The sequence below is a fragment of the Pan paniscus genome, chromosome 8 (genome assembly GCF_029289425.2).
Source record: "Pan paniscus chromosome 8, NHGRI_mPanPan1-v2.0_pri, whole genome shotgun sequence".
Taxonomy (NCBI): Eukaryota; Metazoa; Chordata; class Mammalia; order Primates; family Hominidae; genus Pan; species Pan paniscus.
Window position 1 is genome coordinate 108,614,278 of NC_073257.2, and position 22,314 is coordinate 108,636,591.

At 46.0% G+C, this 22,314-nt stretch overlaps 1 protein-coding gene across 1 annotated transcript in view; it reads right to left on the reverse strand.

Annotated features, from left to right (window-relative positions):
• Positions 1-18,579, reverse strand: part of PIK3AP1 (phosphoinositide-3-kinase adaptor protein 1) — a 130,505-nt gene extending 111,926 nt beyond the window's left edge. The window contains exons 1-2 of the mRNA XM_003825415.6: positions 18,371-18,579; positions 7,535-7,951 (exon numbers count right to left, since the gene is read on the reverse strand). Of these exons, the coding sequence (XP_003825463.2) occupies positions 7,535-7,951; positions 18,371-18,383 (430 nt within the window). The 5' untranslated portion in view covers positions 18,384-18,579. The remainder of the gene's footprint in view (positions 1-7,534; positions 7,952-18,370) is intronic.
• Between the last annotated feature and the right edge of the window lie 3,735 nt (positions 18,580-22,314).

Below are 22,314 nucleotides of genomic sequence, written 5' to 3' on the forward strand. Positions count from 1 at the left end.
AACCTGGAGGAAATTATGCAAAGTGAAATAACCCAGATACAGGAAGGCAAATACAGAATGATCTCACTTATATGTGGAATCCAAAAAAGTTGAACTCATAGAAGCAGAGAATACAACGGTGTTTACCAGGGACAGGGGTAAAGAAGGGGACTTGGGAAGATGCTGGTCAAAGAGTTGAACTTTCAGTTTTAAGATGAATAAACTCAGGCCAGACGCGGTGGCTCATGCCTGTAATCCCAACAGTTCAGGAGGCCGAGGCGGGAGGATCATGAGGTCAAGACATCGAGACCATCCTGGCCAACGTGGTGAAACCCCATCTCTACTAAAAATACAAAAATTAGCTGGGCGTATTAGCACGTGCCTGTAGTCCCAGCTACTCAGGAGGCTGAGGCAGGAGAATCGCTTGAACCGTGGAGGCAGAGGTTGCAGTGAGCCGAGATCACGCCACTGCACTCCAGCCTGATGACAGAGCAAGACTTCGTCTCAAAAAAAAAAAAAAGAATAAACTCTGAGAATCTAACGTACAGCATGGTGATTATAGTTAATAATACCACATTTTTTACTTGAAATTTGCTAAGACTAGACTTTAAGTGTTCTCACCACACACACACACACACACACACACACACACAATGGTAACTATGTGTGCTGATGTATGTGTTAATTAATTTGATTGTGATAATCATTTCACAAAGTATATGTATAAAAAAATCACTTTGTACACTTTGAATATATACAATTTTTATTTGTCAAGTATACCTCAATAAAACTAGAAAACATTAATTAATTAATTAGTTAATTAACTTAGGAAAACATTTTGGAATCTATTTGATTAGCTGAAAGCATTTTTAAATATTCCTTTATTTTTCTTTTTCTTTGAGACAGGGTCTCGCTCTGTCTCCCAGGCTGGAGTGCAGTGCCGCAATCACAACTCACTGCAGCCTCAACTTCCAGGGCTCGAGCAATCTTCCCACCTCAGCCTCTCCGGTAGCTGGGATCACAGGCACATGCCACCATGTCCAGCTAATTTTTGTATTTTTTGTAGAGACAGGGTTTCCGCCACATTGCCCAGGCTGGTCTTGAAATCCTGGCCTCAAGCAATCTGTTCCCCGCAGTCTCCCAAACTGTTAGAATTACAGTTGTGAGCCACTGCACCCAGCCCTTATTTTTTCTTTTAAACTGTAGTTTAATATTCAGACTAGAACATTAATATCAACAAAGGCAGGCCAGATGTAGATATATAGACATATCCCTCTAAATTTTTCCCATGGAAATCAAAGGCAAAATATATGATACTTGTGGGTACCATGAGAGCTTCTGAAACACAATGGGAATGGAGAGGGAGGGGCGAGGCAAAGAGAAAATAATGCATATAAAGAAGCAGACAAGATCTCCACTGTAATACTATTAATAAATAATATTGGGAGAATTCGGTTTAATGCTTTCCTCCACCCTCAACACACACACATGCACATCACACGAATGAGAACTTTTGCAAAAACACTCAATATCACCCACAGAGTCCTTTCCCACACAGTCTAACAGAATCTATTTTTATATTCCATTGAGATTTGAAGCAAAGAATAGAGCCCCAGTAAAAAGAGGAAATAATTTCTGTGCTGTACCTGGGGTTTTCTCACTTCCTTAATTTAAAATAATCTTCCAACAAGTCCAAAAAGTCAGATCAATAGTCCAGTCTTCTATGCACAGGTATATATCACTGCAGACATTTTGGAACTAAACTGAATCAGTTAAAAAGGTTCTCGGGAATTTGCCATCTTCTTAGAAAACTTATAATGATATATTACAGTGCTGGAGGCTGAAAGAAACCTTCCAAATTATCTGGTCCAACCCCATCATTTTACAGATGAAGAACCTGGAAAATAAACTGGCTGATCCAACACACTGAAGACTCCAATTAAAACATCTGCTTAATTTTAAGGTAGCTGACAAATTTGGAGAGTGGGGTGGGAAATAAAACCTCCAAAACATATTTTAGTAGTAATTTTGATCAAGGGGCTTATTAAATGAAGAAAGAGTAAAGATTGTGATCTCAGTAGCACCCCATCCCAACATCTAGAAACCTGAAAGATTAAAAACTGCCAGAGTGAACGCACCGAATCTATGAGCAGGGGCAAAGGAAGAAGAGAACGCAGGAGCTCTACCCTGAAGTCTGATGGCCTAAGCACCAAATACTGGCCTAATTTTATATCTAACTGATGGGTGTCCAGGAGCTGCCCTGATGTGATGGTGCCTCCATTTCCGGAGAAGTGGAGATTAGAGAAAATACTTCCCATGCGACAGAGGTACATGACCATCGACCTGACAACAGAAAGGTGGCTTAGACCCCTTGTTTGTACTCAGTGGTACCTGGACCAGCAGCATCAGCATCACCTGTGAGCTTGTTAGAAATGCAGAATCTGGCCGGGTGCGGTGGCTCACGCCTGTAATCCCAACACTTTGTGAGGCTGAGGCAGGCAGATCACTTGAGGTCAGGAGTTCAAGACCAGCCTGGCCAACATGGTGAAACCCCATCACTACTAAAAATACAAAAATCAGCCAGGCATGGTGGTGCATGCCTGTAATTCCATCTACTTGGGAGGCTGAGGCAGGAGAATTGCTCGAACCCAGGGAGGCAGAGGCAGCAGTGAGCCGAGATTGCGCCACTGTATTCCAGCCTGGGTGACAGAGCGAGACTCTATCTCAAAAAAAAAAAGAAAAAAAAAGAAATGCAGGCTCTTGGCCCCACCCAAGGAGTCAGTATATGCATATTTACAAGATCCCCAGGTCCTTCTGTGCACATTAAAATTTGAGAAGCATTGTTTAGCTAGCACAGCAGCAAAAGAAAGTATAATTGACTACCTGTAATCTAAGTTTCAAGAATAAAATAACCTCCTCTACTCTATTACCCACTCCACTCTCTTTGATCTTTAAGCTTTACTTTAAACTTTACATGGTCTAAAATTTAGCCTAAATTTTAAATGGGCTTAGTGAATATCTCATTAAATAGTCCTTTTTATCAAAAGGTATCTCAAAGTTAAGAAAAATAGACATATAGCCATGTAAATATTCTGGGACTTTTACCATTTTAAAGGGTTACATAAATTATAAAGTGAGGTATTTTTCATGCTATTTACTGCTGGGGTCTGAGTAGGAACATGACCAGTATTTCTTCAGTTGGGAGTCAAAAACCTCAGGTATACCAGGTGAAGGAGGAAAACTGAATTCAGAAGAGAAATGTGTTCCTGGTGAAAAGGGGAACTTCTTGTAAGGGAATGTTATGATCAAAAGGCTGTAAAGGTCACATGGCCCAACCCTGGCCCCAAAGCTAAATCCCTTTACAGCATGTCTGCAGTATCTACTCTCTTACTCCTGGAGATGTGGCGCTTACCACCTTCAAAGGCAACCCATTCCACCTTCACACAGCTCTAATAATTAGGAAGTTTTTCCTAAAATTTGTCTCCCTGTAGTTTCAATAGCCCTACAATCAATAACTCCACAATTATTGTCTCTACTATTAATTCATCCCCATTATCAATTTTCCATTGCATTTCTTTTTTTTTTTTTTTTGAGACAGGGTGTCACTCTGTTGATCCCCAGGCTGGAGTGCAGTGGCTCAGTCACAGCTCACTGCAGCCTCAACCTCCAAGGCTCAGGTGATCCTCCCACCTCAGCCTCCCAAGTAGCTAGGACAACAGGTACACACCACCATGCCCAGCTAATTTTTGTATTTTTTGTAGAGACAGGGTTTTGCCATGTTGTCCAGACTGGTCTCAAACTTCGAAGCAGAAATCCTTCTGCTCCAGCCTCCCAAAGTGCTGGGATTACAGGCATAAGCCGCTATGCCCAGCCAGTTTTTTTTTTTTTTTTTTTTTTTTTTTTTTGAGATGGAGTCTTGATCTGTCACTCAGGCTGGAGTGCAGTGGTGCCATCTCGGCTCACTGCAAGCTCCGCCTCCCAGGTTCACGCCATTCTCCTGCCTCAGCCTCCCGAGTAGCTGGGACTACAGGCGCCCGCCACCTCGCCCGGCTAATTTTTTGTATTTTTAGTACAGACAGGGTTTCACCGTGTTAGCCAGGATGGTCTCAATCTCCTGACCTCGTGATCCGCCCGCCTCGGCCTCCCAAAGTGCTGGGATTACAGGCGTGAGCCACCGCTCCCGGCCATGCCCAGCCAATTTCTTATTGGGATTCTTTTTTTTAAAAGAGAAAGTCAAAGAAACAAGTTTCATGTATTTATTTCTCATGGGACTGGGCAGCTGGTGTAGTAACGTATATGAAAATATTAGCTTTTGCTTTTATTTTGAGGTACCTTAGGAAAACCTCATGTATGCAAGAGGAGTATTTTTTAAAAAGATGGGTTATCACAAGTTATAGGGAATGTACCTAAGGACACAATTATCCCAGAAATGTAGTGTAGGGAGAGTACTGTCTTTAGATACTGTTCTAGCCCTAAGCTTCCTGGGAGTCAAAGCAGGTATGAAATGCGGCAAGAAGGTCATACTTCAAAAATATTTAAGATTTTCTGGCCTAGGTGAATCACAGATTTTTAGCCTTGGGAAGTGTCTTAGATCAAGTCTAAATCTGCCACTTACAGAAAAGGAAACTGGAACTCAAAGAGGCAAAATAACTTGCTCAGTACTAGGCATCTGGTTAGCAGCAGAGCCGGGTAATGCAGTGTCCCTAACCCTGGTCAATGCTCTTTTTTCTACACTGCCAGACTCTGAGTATCAGGTTTGTTAAGAAAGCTTGTCCAGCAAAAAAAATCAGGAATATGGCCTCAGAGTCAAGGCCAACCAAGGGCCATGGCTATGGAATACCCAAAAAGCAAACCCAAGTCATCCTAGCACCGACAGAGATCTTGAATCCCCAAATTCACAAACCTAATACCAGATAAGAAAGTTATATTGAGGCTATAAGCCTTCCTTCCTCCTCTTCTCTTTCTTATAATTCCATTTGTCCCTATATCCATTGATTCTGAACTGCAAAGATATCCCACTAAGCAGCTTATTTTAATCTCCCATTAAAGTAATCTCTTTCTGATGAGAAGTTCTTGCTCTTAGAACAGGAGCACCCTGTAAATGAGTTCATTCTTTCCGAGACACTTGAAGCTAAAGGCTCATAGCATACTGAACTACAGTCTTTGGTAAAAAGTGAAATATTAGAAGAGATCAATTTATCCAGGCATTGAATCACTGGACACATCCAAACAATATTAAAATAATCCTTTTTACTATCTACTTCAAAAAATAACACTACTGTTTTTTGTTTGTTTGTTTGTTTTGAGACGGAGTCTTGCTCTGTCGCCCAGGCTGGAGTGCAGTGGCACAATTTTGGCTCACTGCAACCTCCGCCTCCCGGGCTCAAGTGATTCTTCTGCCTCAGCCTCCCGAGTAGCTGGGATTACAGGCACGCACCATCACGACTAGCTAATTTTTGTATTTTTTTAGTAGAGATGGAGTTTCACCATATTGGCCAGGCTGGTCTCTAACTCCTGACCTCATGATCCGCCCACCTCGGCCTCCCAAAGTGCTGGGATTACAGGTGTGCACCACTGCGCCCAGCCACACTACTGTAATATTTTAAAGAACAATCTGTTACAGCATACAGTATGAGGTGCCCAGTCAGTGGCAATACATCCATGGTGGGTTCCAGGGGCTGGCCTGCGAGATCCTAATGGACCGATGCAATGACATAAGATCATCCACAGAAACAACCAGTTGTGTCTCAGTTTTTTGTAAGTTTGGGCAGATCACAATTCCTTCAAAGTAATGAAAGGCAATCATGCAAAAATGAATTATATGCTTTTTCTATCATTGTCTTTCTAACGTAAAGATAAGCAAACCCTAGAAAAAGTACTAATCCAGGTCCCGGCATTTCAGGTGAGACATGTTTTACATTCACACTAGTGATTTATGTTACAAAATGAGAAGGAATCTTACTTTGTTAAAAAGACGTGGTCATGTTTATTGGTTTAGAGTAGCCAATTCCTGGGATAAAAGCACCTAGGAAGTTACATTACGTTTTTAAGGCCACTGAAAATTAGTAAATTCTTGATTTCGTTTATCAGATGGCATAGGGGTGGGTGAGACAAATTAATGCCCAAGTCACACCAGGGATAACTGAGGCACAGTTAAATCAGGACCATAATTTTCCAGGCTTCTTTGCTGGCGTCAGGTATATAAGATCTCATGCGGCAAGAGAACAGAATATAAACACATAGCCCATTCATAGCCCACAGTGAGGCAAAAATAGAAAACAAAAAGAGGCTAGGCGTGGTGGCTCACGCCTGTAATCCCAGCACTTTGGGAGGCCGAGGCAGGTGGATCACCTGAGGTCAGGAGTTTGAGACCAGCCTGACCAACATGGTAAAATCCCGTCCCTACTAAAAATACAAAAATTAGCCGGGTGTGGTGGTGGGCACCTGTAATCCCAGCTACTCGGGAGGCTGAGGCAGGAGAATCACTTGAATCCAGGAGGTGGAGGTTGCAGTAGTGAGCTGAGATCACACCACTGCACTCCAGCCTGGATGTCAGGCTCTGTCTCAAAAAAAAAAAAAAAAAGCAAAAAGAAAGCAAAAAGAGGAAGAAAAGCTGTGATATGTGTCCATCCCAGAGCATGTCTTCTGTTACTGTTAATCAGAGTGTGTGTCACACTTCCTGGGGCCACTGAAGTCACTAACCCCAGCAGAAAGGATAGGAATTTTCCTACTCTAAAAGGAGAAACGGCAAAATATAGAAGCTAGGCTGGTGGGAAATAGAGAAGAGGGCTATTTCTCTATAAACATGTTATCGAAAAAAACAATGCCTTGGCCGGGCACGGAGGCTCATGCCTGTAGGCCCAGCACTTTGGGAGGCTAAGGCGGGTGGATCATTTGATATCAGGAGTTCAAGATCACCTGACCAACATGATAAAACCCTGTCTCCACTATAAATACAAAAAAATTAGCCAGGCATGTTGGCACACACCTGTAATCCCAGCTACTCAGGAGGCTAAGGCAGGAGAATCGTTTGAACCTGGAGGCAGAGGTTGCAGTCCACTGAGATCGCATCATTGCACTCCAGCCTGGGTGACAGAGGGAGACTCCGACTCAAAAAAAAAAAAAAAAAAAGCCTTTTTTTAACAAAAATGTGAAGTTTGCGTGATGATAAAATGGAAGTAACATGCAAGCAGGAGAGTGGGCAGTCTCGTTCCTCACACCAACAGCAAACTAAGTCTCTGCCTCTCACCCCCACTACTTTCTAGGCTGGAACTGTCCTGTGTCTTCCAAAGCACAGAAAATTCTAGAAAGAAGGCCTTTGCCCTAGTACAGAAGAAAAGGGACAGTGTCCTCTTCCTCTCCTGATAGTCCAGGAGAGCTGTCCTGCCCCTATCCCACCCCAGAAATAGGCTGCTCTAAACCCATAAATATGACCAGGTCTCTTAACATAGTGAGATTCAAAATGAGTGAATCTCATTTTGGAATATAAACTTACACCTAGGACCTGGATTAGTAACTTTTCTAGGGCTTGCTTATCTTTAGAAGAAATCCTTACCTTCGGAAATGGCTTTTTTCACAGCTGCCACGTAGGTCTCTGGCTCATCGTCACAGGTGAGCTCCTGCCAATGGGCCCAATCTGGAAAGAAGTCTAGGAACTCCTCGCTGTCCCGCACGCCGCAGAGCAGCCTGACCACGCGGTGCGGAGGATGGAAAGCTCTCTGCAGCAGGGGCAGCAAGGCGGGCTTGTGGAAGTGCTGCACCAGCTCCGCGGACAGCAGCACCACGACACAGCGGGTGCTGAGGAAAAGGCTTAGGTCCTCTGCCGAGAAGGAGGCCTCGGGGCCCAGCCTGTGAGTCAGTATCTTCTGGCTGCGGACCTGCCGACTGGACAGGAACAGGGTCTGCAGGTACTGGCACCATTCCTCGGCATCCGGGCTGTAGACGATGAGGATGTCGCATCCTCTGGGCACCCCTGGACAAGAATGAGGCACAGAAGCATGTTAGCACACCTCCCCTTCTAGGTGGCTCCCCACAGCCTGCAAAGGTAGAGCATCCAGACACTGGGTCTGGCACCCACAATCTTTCATGGTGTGCCTCCAGCACACCAGCACACCTCACTCATGCATTTCTTTCCCCATTTACAGTCTGTGTTCCAATCATACCAGACTCCTTATCTTTGCCCAAACATACCACGCTGTTTTATTATTTATTTATTTATTTATTTAGAGACTGAGTCTCGCTCTATCACCCAGGCTGGAGTGCAGTGGCCCAATCTCGGCTCACTGCAACCTCTGCCTCCCGGGTTCAAGCGATTCTCCTGCCTCAGCCTCCCAAGTAACTGGGATTACAGATGCCTGCCATCACGCCAAGCTAATTTTTGTATTTTTAGTAGAGATGGGGTTTCACTATGTTGGCCAGGCTAGTCTTGAACTACTGACCTCAAGTGATCCACCCATCCCTGCCTCCCAAAGTGCTGGGATTACAGGCGTGAGCCACCAGGCCCAACCCCATACTGTTTTAGATCCTTGCACGAGCTATTGCTTCTGCCTGGCATGCACCTTCCCCCCACACTTGAAGCAGTATGAGATCATAACAATAACAACAATAATAATAAATAATAATAATCGCAACAGCAAACACTTATATAGAGGTTACTATGTTCCAGGCACTCTTCCAAGCACATTGCCTACTAAACTCATTACATCTTCACAGCAACTTTAGAAGGTAGGTACTATTATTAGCCCATTCTTTAAAAAAATGAGAAACCTGAGGTGTGACAGGTTAAGTAATTTGCACAAGATTCACAGTGGCCAAGTAAGGATTTGAGTTAAATTAGATATTTCATGTAAACTGCTAAGCATAGTGCTTGTCATATAGAAAACCCTCAGGAATTGGTAGCTGGTGTCATCATCCTCACATGAATATAAATAATGTATCATATTAAAGTGCATGGTAGTTGTGAATTAATGCTGTTACCTCCACAATACCATCTGCAAGGTGTCCCTCACCACACCTGGCCCATAACATAGGCTTTCTTCCTCTAACAAAGCACAAATGCCAAAAAGAGAGTCAAAAAGGGCTTTTAGGGATCACTTGGCCCAAACTCCTCATTTACAGATGAAAGAAACATTTCATCTAGGAAGGTTAAGGGACTTGCTCAACTTCATACTCTAGATTATTGGCAGAGCCAGAACTGATACTCAGGTTATTCCCTGGTTCCCAGTCCAGCCTCCTTCCCAACTCACCTGCACCACCCATCAGGAACTACGTCAAGAATCTTACGAGGAGTAAGTCATAGCTTCCAACTACCAAAGTTCAAAAAAGCTTGGCTCTTAATGTAACTGTTACCACTGTTTTGGGTCATCATCTCTCCATGAATTCAACAAACTGTTCTGTGTGTGGTTTGGAAGAGGTGAGTATAAAGTGTCCATACAACACAACAGGGAACTCAGAGAAGGAAGCTGGTCACATTTTATGAAGGTTGGGAACCACCTAAGTTGTAGACTAAAACAATTAAACGCTAGGCCTGGGCCGCATTTCATTGATGCTTCCTGTTGAAAAGGACAGAGGCAGGACTTAGGCAAGACCTAGAGGCTCTGAAAAGATCATAGGATGAATCCTCTTTCCTGCCCCCATCCAATCCACCACTATATTCAAACCAAAAAGCAACATGTACAATGCAAGCCCAACATAGTTCTGATTTCCCCCAGGATGAGATTACCAAAATTTTTTTTTTTTTTTTTTGAGACGGAGTCTCGCTCTGTCGCCCAGGCTGGAGCGCAGTGGCTCGATCTCGGTTCACTGCAAGCTCCGCCTCCCGGGTTCACGCCATTCTCCTGCCTCAGCCTCCCAAGTAGCTGGGACTACAGGCGCCCGCCATCACGCCCGGCTAATTTTTTTTTTTATTTTTAGTAGAGACGGGGTTTCACCGTGTTAGCCTGGATGGTCTCGATCTCCTGACCTCGTGATCCGCCCGCCTCGGCCTCTCAAAGTGCTGGAATTACAGGCGTGAGCCACCGCACCCGGCCATATTACCAAATTTTTAAAAATAGCAAATAAAACGAATGTTTGCAGTTTCATTCTTTTTTGAGCCCCCCTGGTTTTCTGGAGCCCTAATCCAGTGCTAATATAAAGCCCACAGTAGACTTCTCAGCAGGAGCAAGCTGATCCGCCTGAGAGTATTTTTGAAGGGAAGGTGTACAAATCTTTTAAAAAGGCAATCTTAGACAAACAGTATGGAACTGGCGAAAACCAGTCAGCAATTCTGACAATGCCCTGGACATTTGTGGTTCTACAGAGAACTCAATTCTGATCACGGTCTGTTCCCTCAATTGTGAACATAATGGTCCTTTTCAGGAATGCCTACCCTGATTCCAAAGCTTACACAGATTAAGGACAAAAAGTTAATGCACCAGTGCTGCAGCCTGCCATAAAAATAAATAAATAAATAAAAATCTTTGCTGCTTGGATTTTTTTTTCTGTGTAGAATATTTCTTTATACCTCAATGGAAAAATCATTTCAAAACTATAGAAGGTATAACATTGGCAAAGCTACATAACTATGCAACTGACATTGAGAAGCAGAGTTAAATTATCAGAATATATTTACCTTCTTTCTGTCCTTCCTTCCTTTGTGGCTGGTTTATCTTAAGAGGCAAACGTTCTTCTAAGTGTCAAGTGTTATTGCAGATGTGTGTGCATGGGCACGAGCCATCAGGTAGGAAAGGTGCAAGACTTTACATTTCATTATAACATTAAGGATGCAATGTTAGTGATGCTGTGCAAGGAGCCTGGAGCATTTTGTAAAAATGCAAAAGTGAAAAAGGGTAGCCACCACCTTCCTCTGCATACATATGCGTATCATGTCAACAATTTGTGCAATAAGCAGAAGGAGAATAAAATCTCAGGAAGGGATGGTTGTGGTCCCATATACTAGTGATGAAGAAACCATAAGTAGTGTTTTCAATAGGGTTGGCAAGTGATGGCAAAAAAGTGAAGAAGAGGGAAGAAGAAAATTTCCTAAGCATAAGAAGAACCCTTAAGAGGGCAGCTTGGGGCCAGGCCTAGTGGCTCATTACTAATCCCATCACTTTGGGAGGCCAGGGCGGGCGGATTGCTTGAGCTCAGGAGTTTCAGACCAGCTTGGGCAACATGGTGAAACCCCGTCTCTACAAACAATGCAAAAATTAGGCCAGGCGCGGTGGGTCACACCTGTAATCCCAGCACTTTGGCAGGCCGAGGCGGGCGGATCACGAGGTCAGGAGATCAAAACCATCCTGGCTAACACGGTGAAACCCCGTCTCTATTAAAAATACAAAAAAAAAAAAAAAAAAAAAAAAAAAATTAGCCGGGTGTTGTGGCAGGCGCCTGTAGTCCCAGCTACTCGGGAGGCTGAGGCAGGAGAATGGCGTGGACCTGGGAGGCGGAGCTTGCAGTGAGCCGAGATTGCGCCACTGCACTCCAGCCTGGGAGACAGACCGAGACTCCGTCTTAAAAAAAAAAAAAAAAAAGCAAAAATTAGCCAGGCATGGTGGCGTGCTCCTATAGTCCCAGCTACTCAGGAGACTGAGGTAGGAGGATTGCTTGAGACTGAGAGGCAGCTTGGGTTTTGGGGCACTGATTGACTTAGTAGAAAAGCAACAGCTTTACACTGTTCTAAAGACCACATGGCCATGAGCGATTACTCCAATTTTATAAGAAGAATTTAGTGATCCAAAAGTAAGTGAACATTTTTAAAATTATAAACTCTAGGGCCACTGAGGGAATGGGTACTCATTTCCCCCTGGATCCTGCCTCACCAGCTAACAGCAGATCCTGCTCCTCTGTGAACAGCACATCATAATACTTGCTGTTCATTACAGACTCCAAGTCAAGGGCTGGCCGCTGTGGCTCAAGCCTGTAATCTCAGCACTTTGGGAGGCCGAGGCAGGCGGATCACCTAAGGTCAGGAGTTCGAGACCAGCCTGACCAATATGATGAAACCCTGTCTCTACTAAAGATACAAAAATTAGCCGGGCATGGTGGCATGCGTCTGTAATTCCAGCTATTCGGGAGGCTGAGACAGAAGAATCACTTGAACCCGGGAGGCAGAGGTTGCAGTGAGCTGAGATCGTGCCATTGCACTCCAGCCTGTGTAATAACAGCGAAACTCCGTCTCAAAAAAAAAAAAAAAAAAAAAAAAAAAAGAAAACTCCAAGTCATCAAGGAAAGTTTAAATTGTGATTCAGCTCTGTTTCCTGAGCACTGATCATGTGTTAGTCACTCTGCTAAGCATCTCATGTACATTCTCTCATTTAATCCTCAGAACAATCCACAAAGTATATGTTATCAAAAAGCCCCATTTTACAGACACAGACATTAAAACTCGTTGAAGATTTACTGCTGCTGCTGCCCAAGTGCACACTGTTAGTCAGTGCCAGAGCAGGGATCTGACTCCAAAGTCCATGCTCTTAATCTCTAAGTTGCACCCAATTTAAAAAGTCAAGGAAATACAGAATATAGTTTAGAAAATACAGTTAATAAAATACATCTAGTGCCATGGGTTTCTCATACCATTCTCCAATAAAAGGATCCAGGATTCCTTAGTGAAATGATGGATTCTAGGAATGAGTCTAGGATTAAATACTTCCTGGGGCAGGAAATATTCAATATGAGCCTGGAGCATCTTGTAGTGCCAGAAAGTAACGCTCAAACAAAAATTCAATGACAGGCATATGTCAAAGGAACACGAGTCAACTCAAAGCGCCCAGTGGCAAAAGCTGGAACCATTTGAGCAACAAAATAAATAAAATAATATTGAATTATAACCCAAAGCATAAAAGAAATATACAGGAGTCCATACTGATACAAAATAAATAATTGAATAAATACACTGGGGAAAAAAGACAAATCTCCCATGCATAACAATTCTGAATAATTTATGTAGATAGATAACTCCACCCTCAAGGAGGTAGAGTGTAACTCCTTATACAGAGAACTTAGTGTTTGGCTGTGTCAAGTGAGTTCTTTCCAAAGAGCACAGTGTGGAAAGGGAGAAAAAAAAAAAGAGTAAATTTACAATAGAGAAACCCAGTGATCAAGGTCAGCATTGACAGTCACAAATCATGTTGAGAGTGTATGCCCTGAATACCATGGGCCGAGACTGGCACTTTACCTCTGTGGTCTTCCTCCCTGAAACCCAGCACCCTGGTCTAATTATGGGAAAAAATATCATATAAATCCCGACTGAGGGCTATTCTACAAAATAACTGACCAGTACTCCTCAAGACTGTCAAAGCCATCAAAAACAAGGAAAATCAGAGAAAATCACAGCCTTGAAGGGCCTAAGGAGACATGACTACTAAATATAACGTAGTACCTGAGATGGGCTCCTGGAACACAAGAAGGACATTACATAAAAACTAAGGAAATCTGAGGAAAGCCTGAACTTTTAGTTATTAATAATTTATCAGTATCAGTTAATTAATTGTCACAAAAACCACACTAATGTAAGATGTCAATAATAGGTGAAACTGGATGTGGTCTATATGAGAACTCTCTGTACTATCTTTGTAGTATTTCTGGAAATCTAAAATTGTTCTAAAATAAAATTTAGTTTAAAAGTATCATTGAGGCTGGGCGCGGTGGCTCATGCCTGTAATCCTAGCACTCTGGGAGGCCAAGGCGGGTGGATCACGAGGTCAGGAGATCGAGACCATCCTGGCTAACATGGTGAAAACCCGTCTCTACTAAAAATACAAAAAATTAGCCGGGAATTGTGGCGGGCACCTGTAGTCCCAGCTACTCAGGAGGCTGAGGCAGGAGAATGGCGCGAACCCGGGAGGCGGAGCTTGCAGTGAGCTGAGATCATGCCACTGCACTCCAGCCTGGGCGACAGAGCGAGACTCCATTTCAAAGAAAAAAAAAAAAGTACAATTGAAATAAAGAGCACTTAAATCTCCTATATTTAAAAAACAAACAAATAAACAAACAGAACAGCTATTCAAAATGTCTCATTCCTGGCCAGGAACAGTGGCTCATATCTGTAATACCAGCACTTTGGGAGGCCAATGCAGGCGGATCACTTGACGCCAGGAGTTCGAGGCCAGCCTGGCCAACATAGTGAAACTCCAACTCTACAAAAAAATACAAAAATTAGCCAGGCGTGGTGGCATGCGCCTGTAGTCCCAGCTACTCAGGAGGCTGAGGCATGAGAATTGTTTGAACCTGGGAGGCAGAGGTTGCAGTGAGCCCAGGTCGTACCACTGCCCTCCAGCCTGGATGACAGAGTGAGACCCTGTCTCATTAAATACATAAATAAATAAATAAATAAATAAATAAATGCACAATGTCTCACTCCTGGGGTTCTAGTGTTAAATTCAATTCCCTTTGAGCGAAAGTATTTGAGGAGAAATTAATTACTGCCTCAGACTAGTTAACATTACAACCTATTTGGTCACTAACCTGTGGTGTGACTTAGACCAATTACTAAGTCGAGGCAAATTTGCCTTGATGTAAATGAGGACAATGAAATCTATCACCTTCCCGAATATTGCTGTGCTGGGAAACTGAAAGAAGGGGAAGTTTTTAAAAAGTCCAAAGTGAAAGTTCCAGTCCCTTTCTGATGTGCTGGGTAACAATATAGGACTAAATGCTTTGTCAGCAACTCTGCCTTATATGGGGGAAACTCCTTTCTTCAGCAATAATCCTCTTCCTTTAACCATAAGTAGCTTTTCCACTTATCCTCAATCACATCTCTCTTTTTTTTGCTTGTTCATTTATTAAGAGAAATGAAACACATGAGCCAACAAGGAGTCTACAAGCCCTAGAAAGAAATGAGGAAGGGTCTTTCTTTGTCCTCGTAAAACGTCAAGAACAGGTTTGGCTATAGAAGGAGAAAGAAATGGATCACAGCAGAGGAAGGGGAGGCTGTAGCAGCAGGGAGTCCATGGGGTGAAAAGCCGGGGCTGAAAACGAGGTGCCTTTGCAGGATTCAGAGCCCAATGGAGGGCCGAGCGTGGTGGCTCACACCTGTAATCCCAGCACTTTGGGAGGCTAAGGAGGGCAGATCACTTGAGGTCAGGAGTTCAAGACCAGCCTGGCATGGTGAAACCCTGTCTCTACTAAAAATACAAAAATTAGCTGAGTATGGTGGCGGGCACCTGTAATCCCAGCTACTCGGGAGGCTGAGGCACGAGAATCGCTTCAACCTGGGAGGCAGAGTTTGCAGTGAGCCAAGATCGTGTCACTGCACTCCAGCCTGGGTGACAGAGTGAGACTCCATCTCAAAAAAAAAAAAAAAAGAACTCACTGGAGAGAAGTGCAGACAGGAAGTGCCAGAAAGCTTCTCAAACCACTCAGCCCAGACCATTTCTTCAGCCTATAGGTGACTCTGGCACCCCATTCATCCATCCTGGAGCCCCATGTTTGAATCTGAACACCATATTTGAAGACGGATGAGAGATAGAGAAGGTGACCAGGATAAGGAGAGATGTGGTCAATCATATCAGGAGCTTCCCACCCCAGAAGGTGTTCAAATTTAGGTACTGGCAAGAGTATTGAGAGGCCTCAAGGATCACATGGAAGTTAAGATCACAAAAAGGTTAAAAGTCCCTTCAAGCTCCATGGTCCTGTAAGTCCAGGAATAGTAGAAGGATCTAAAGAGAAGATCCTTGGAGAGAGGGGGCAAGAGACGGTATGAGAGCTGATACACAGAGGAGAGAGTACTAGTCTTTCTTCACCCAGCCACAGACTTGGCCACTTGGGAAAGTCACTCATGGATCCTCTCTTTCCTCTCTCTCACGTGTAAATACACAAGATGCCATCAGGGGCCTAGAGAATTTTGTGGAATAGGCCGAGTCCATTTCATTTTATCTTCCTACCCAAGGTCCTTTCAAAGACAGGGAGCCTAACTTCTCCTGGATTTCAACAAGCAGACACGTCTTTCAGAAAATAATATAGACTAATGCTTCCCCTTCAGTGGAAGGGAATTTAAGAATTAGGCCATAAAAAGGAACGAAGTACTGATATAAGCTACAGTGGGATGAACTTTGAAAATATTATGCTGTGCAAAGGAAGCCAGTCACCAAAGACCACATACTATGTGATTCCATTCATATACAAGCCCAGAGTAGAGAAATCTATAGAGGCAAAGTAGATCTTAGGGCTGGGAGAGGAGAGGAGAATAAAAGGGTGATACCTAAAGCATACAAGGTTTCTTTCTGAGGTCATGAAAATGTCCCAAAATTGACTGTGGTGATGGCTACACATATCTGTAAAGATACTAAAAACCACTGAATTGTATGCTTTAAATGGATGAATTGTATGGCATGTGAATTATATCACAATAAAGCTGCTTTTAAAAGAAAAGAAGAACATACAGAAGGGTGGCTGGATGACTCCAAAGCCCACAGCACCTTGGCGAGTGGCATTGCTCTCACCACTATGACCTTCCCCCGTGGGTCCTTGTACTTCCAAACCTCAGGGAACCCGAGGGACTCCAGAGACCCAACTCTCAATTACAGCACCTGGAGTGGTGTCTCGCCACAGAAGACGCAGACAGCAAGACAGTTTGACAGCTCTAACCATTACGAACACCTGCAGAAGCTGCTACAGAGCCCATAAATAGCCCCAGGTTTGCCCACCGGACTAGGGTCCCCCTCTGAACTGGAGCTCGCCTTCCTAGCTCCTTCGGCTGTGTCCACTGGAGAGAGGTACACAGGACGCTGGACAAGAGGAAAAGAGAGGCCATTTTCTCAGACTCTTCCACCCAAAGGCCCTCCCAGTTTGCGGTTTCCTGGACTCAGCAGCCCAGGGCCTGTCCCTGACCATGGAAGGAGGAGGCAGCTTCACTGGTTTATTATCTGGCCTCATCTCCCTCTCCCCCACAGCCCACCTACTCCAGCCACTCTGGCCTACTCCCTTTCCTTCAACGCACCACATACACTCATTGCTTGGAGCACTCTTCCCCAAAGAGCCTCCTCCCCCTGGAAATCTTGGCTCAAATGTGCCTTTCTCCACCCTGGCCACCTCATTTGAAAATTCTAACCCTAGTCTCCCTCACCCTTCTTTATTGTTTTCCCATAACACATGTCATACCAGAGATTTTCCTTATTAAGTGTATATTACCTGCTATTACTAGGCCTCCTTATTCACAACACAGCTTCTTTTAGCCTCCAGAGCCCAGCTGGAGAGCCAGGAGGCTGTGATTAACTACCTTCCCATCCCCTTTAATGAGCCTGTAGTACATGGAACAATCACTCCTGGCCTTTTCTACCTCTGCTTCCAAAGCACCCTTACCAGACCCTCAGAGGATCTGGGGAGAGCCGGCTTTTCATTCCAGTGTTTGCTCACCTCCTGTAAGAACAGTGCCTTCTCCTGGCCACCTAGATTTTCTTTTTCAAGGGGCACCTGCAACCTGTTTTCACAGGTTATCCCTACTAAAACATCATAAAGTGGGCTGGGAAAATACAAGTAAACCCATTTGTAAACACTGTAACTCTACCTCCTCTCATCTAGTAATTCCTTGTTTACTTATTGCTTTCCTCTACAGGACCATAAACTCCTGGGGAGCAGAGACTAGGTGTTTCCTGCCCACCATGGAGAACATATTAGGTGCACAGTATCCATTGGAGTGCAATAGTAAGGACTCATTAATTGTCTCCGTTATCATCATTATGTGGCTTGTCCTGGATCTCCGTCAGTGAGCGACTTGCCAAGTGTGTACACCCATGAACCAGAAGGCAACCCAAGACCAGCCAGAAAAGACGCTTGGCACCCTTTCATGAGTACATTTACCCAGTGACCGCCAACTCCCCCCATTCCCCAAAGTTCTGCAAAGGACGCAGGAAAAGTAAAGTTCAAGGAATAGTGTTCCTAGATCCCTAGCAAAGTTCTAGACCCAAAACACAAAGCCTGGGAGGGGTGGAGGAACGGGGCTTGGGAAACTGTCCCAAGGGCCTCCCCGGCTGATCTCTCCGCACCACCTAGGACTGCCTGAGCGCCCCCTGTGGGTCCACGGAGCCCAGGAGACGCGTTTGGCCCCGTAGACCGTCCACATCGCCCGCCCTCCGCTTCTCTCAACTCGCCTCTCGCTTCAGAGTCGGAGGGACAGGGGAAGAGACGCTCAGACACTCCTAGGGCCAGAGGTGGAGGGAGCGAAGAAGACTCTGAAGAAGTGGGAGGGGGTCGGGCCAGGCAGGGGCTGAAGAGAATCGCGCCACAGGCTGGGACGGGAAACGTGGGAAAGTTGGAGTGGGAAGTTTGCGACAGGGAACATAGAAAAGAGCAGAAAGAGGGCAAGATCCCCGCACAGAGGACGCAAACAGAAGCGAGCAGGGGAGCGCGCCTCAAGGGATGCGGGGGACGAGAGAGGGGCCGGGAGCCCGGGGACCCGCGGCGCCTGCCTACCCACCTGAGGCTGCCATGCCGCGGGGCGCCGCTCACATCCCTGGCTCGCTGCGTGCCCGGGGCCGGGACCGGGGCCGGCGGCGTCCTGGCTCGGGCTGGAGGGGCGCCGGGCTCCGCGCAGGACCGGCCGCCGCTCTGGCGCTTCCTCCCTCAGGGCAGCCCGGCCTCGCCACGAGGGCGTGTCCACAGAGTCCGCCCCGCCTGCGGGACTCGGCCCGCGGCACCTGCACCCGCGGCCGTTGGGGAGGGGAAGTGAGAACCCCATGCCGGCCGCCGGCCAGCTCCCCCCACGGCCCCCTGCTCAGGGGCAGCGAGAAGGCGGGTGCTTCGCGCCACGTGCGCCCCACTCCTCGGGAAACCAGCCCTGATCTGCCACCAAAGGGCAGCCCGAGGTGGAGGGGGTGTGGGGAGGGGGCGGAGGGGGAGAGTGTGGGGCTGCCAGGCCTCTGGGAGACAGGGCGGGGGTGTGTGTGTGTGTGAGCACCAGCTGTCCAAGCCACCTCCTCATCCCCTGGGGCTTTGTCCCTAAGCCCCTGCTGCCCCAGCAGGAAAGGGGAGGGGACAGGAAGGGGAAGAGGAGGAGGGCTGGGCACCTGGCCCTGGGTGCTCGGCGTTGCCCTTGAGTGCCCTCCTGTGATCTTTCTGCCGTTCCTTGGATCTGGTCTCCTGATGGCACATGAACATTAATTATAATGTCACATGATAAATGTCTAATAGAGTTTCTCTGCCATTCATTTCCTGTGTTCCTGTCTGCTGGGCGCTGCGTTTAGCACCTTACACACATTATCGCATTGCATCCTCACAGCAACCTTCTGAGGTAGCACCTATCACTGTCTTTACATTGGAGCCAAAGAAACAAGCCAAATACCTTGCTCAGGCTTCCACAGAGAACAAAAGCTCCCGGAGGTTCAGTACCAAGCCAGTCTGCTTCCAGAGCTAGAACTCTTGCTTAACCCTTGCCTTCACCTGCCCTCTTCTTGGACTCCTCCCTTTGCCTGCTGCTGAAATTCAACTGAATAGCACATCCCCTTGGAGTTCTCAACAATCCAGGGGCCAGAAGATGGACCCAGAGAGCAGAGATGAGGGAAGGTTAGGGCTGAAGTCCAGGTGGAAATAAAATGAAATGGATTTAAGAATGGGAATATCAGGATGAGGCCGTGCATTCATTTTCTACTGTTGCCATAATAAATTACTACAAATTTAGTGGCTTAAAACAACACCAACTTATCATTTTACAGTTCTGTAGCTCAGAAGTGTGACATGAGTCTCCATCGGCTAAAATCAAGGTGGTGGCTGGGCTGGGTTTCTTTCTGCCAAATAGAAGGGAATCAATTTCCTTGGCTCTTTCAGCTTCTAGAAGCCATCCACATTCCTTGGCTCATGGCCTCCTTGTTCTATCTTCAAAGCCAGATGGCCCTGCTTCTGTCATCATATCCCTTTCTCTGACTCTCTTCTGTCTCCCTCTTCCAGTTTTAAGGATCCTAGTGATTGCATTGGGCCCTCCTAGATAAGCCAGGAAAATCTCCCTATTTGGAGAACCTTGCCTGAACACTGGTCTTCCTGACTCCACCCTCTTCCTTCTCTCCCTAAAGCCTCTCTCGCTCTTCACAAGTCTCTGGGCCTGGCCAGTTTGTGTTCTTTGTCATAGACATTTCTACTGAGCATGCATCTGTCTATTCAAGGTCAACTCCCCTAACATTCCCACTGTTCAAACACATGTTCCTCCCTTCCAGCTCCGGATGTTAGGGAGAGAAGTCCCTTTCCTTCCTCCTAACCAAGTGCATCTGGACAACTTTTAACCTAAAGGATATTTCTAACTTGTTAAACCATTAGAAGGCACCTGCCACTTGCAGGTAAGGTTTTGGGTGCTAGGTCAGCTATCCAAACTCTGCTCCCATCCTGGCTAGCAGTGACCACTGGAATTAGAGCGAGAAAAGGACTCAGAGGCAACAGTCCCTTGGTGAGAGGACATGACTAGTCCCTGACTCTGGCAATTTCATTCAACAAATTTCTTTGTATAACAGGTGGAGCCAGACTGGGGAAAGTAGTGTCTGTTTGGTTTTGCACCTCCGTGTGGGGGGTTTTGCAGAATGGGAGTGGCGGGGATAGGGAGGAGAGCAGCTGCCCCTCTGGAAGACCCTGCTCCACTCCGTGCACTGGCTCTCTCCAGGTTCTGCAGTCGGTCCCTGCAACACTGGGTGGTAGGTGAATTGGCTCGAGGAAGAATGGAGAACCCGAACTTGGCTGCTGCCCTACAGTTCTGTTTGGCCTGGCAAAAGGGAGAGGCTGGAGAGGTAAACATGTGTCATCCTAAGGAATGGGGGCCTGAGGACAGGGCAGCAGAAATCCCTGCTTTTTACATCTTCAAAGTGTTATTTCATAGCCTGTCGGACCTGGGGATCAGAGCCTTTTCCCTGGTTAGCAAAACCTCCCTTACTAGGACAAAATGTGAAGGTGGAGCAGTGTGTCACCATGGATGCTCATGATCCATCCAAAGTGGAGTACCTTCATAGAGGTACTTTCATGGAGTACCTTCCTATGAGGAAGGTACTAAGAGTATACACATTTTACAGATAAGAAGTTAAATAGGCTGGGTGCGGTGGCTCACGCTTGTAATCCCAGCACTTTGGGAGGCCGAGGCAAGTGGATCACAAGGTCAGGAGTTCAATACCAGCCTGGCCAATATGGTGAAACCCCCATCTGTACTAAAAATACAAAAATTAGCTGGACATGGTGGCGCGCACCTGTAGTCCCAGCTCCTCAGGAGGCTGAGGCAGGAGAATAGCTTGAACCCAGGAGGCAGAGGTTGCAGTGAGCCGAGATTGCGCCACTGCACTGCACTGCAGCCTGGGCAACAGAGCAAGACTTTGTCTAAAAAAAAATATAAAAAAAAAAAATTAAATAGCTTTTGCCCAAGGGCACATAGCTAGTAATTTGCAGTGCTGAGTTTTGAACCCAGACAGTCTGGCTTCAGAGCCCATGCTTCTGCCCACTAGATTAGGTGGTAAATGCTTGAAGCAGGCCCTGCTATGACCTAAGGGCCCCACAAGTCACCACTAGCCTTTGTTGGCATCACCTCACATTGCAGGTAGACAGTAGCTCTTTGTCACCTGTGAGTTCCCCTGCTCTGCCAGAATTGCCTTAGTCTCACAAAGGACAAACATCCAGAGCCCCACCTTGGAGCGCCCCCAGCATCCCCTACCTCCCTGCCCACCTCCTTGTCAGTGTCCTATGAGACCATCAGTGTCTCATACTCATGGGACCTAACTGCTATGTCTCTTTCACCACTGCATCTCTGATGCCCAGCACACAGTGGGTATTTAACTGCTTTGTTTTTAAATTATCAAGTCCAACCTGCTCGTTTTACCAATGAAGATACTGACATACAGGTTGAATGAGCTGTCTAAGCTCCCACAGCTTTCATTCAAAGCACTTGCTCTTCATTTTGTTCAGCAGAGCAAGAGGACTCAGGCGTGTTCATATGGATAGGGTGGAGTGTGCGAAGATTGGACTATATAGGACTGGCAGGTGGCAGGTAAGACATCACAGGTGGGGACAGGGATAAGGAGTTCAAGAGCACCAGTGCCTGTTTTTGCCTTGTGAACTCCCTGGCTTTTATAAAGACTGCTGCCCTTCCTATCTGCCTGAGACAATTTCAACCCAGTTCCAACTCAGTAGGACATAATATCAAAACTTGATGCAGGCAATTTGGGGACATTTGTGGCTTTCAGGAACAAGTATCTTCGCAGATGAAACCTAGAAGCCTACCCCTCCTTCCCTACTCACCGAAATGGCCACTCCCCATGAAGGCCATGCCACCACCTGTGGGCCCCTGCTTGGGCCATTTTGAGTGGTGGCAGTGCCCATTTCCAGGCCCTGGACCTCAAATTCAGAGAAGCAAAATGTTGGGTATCTGCTATGTGGCTCTGGTAAGATAATTCACCTGAC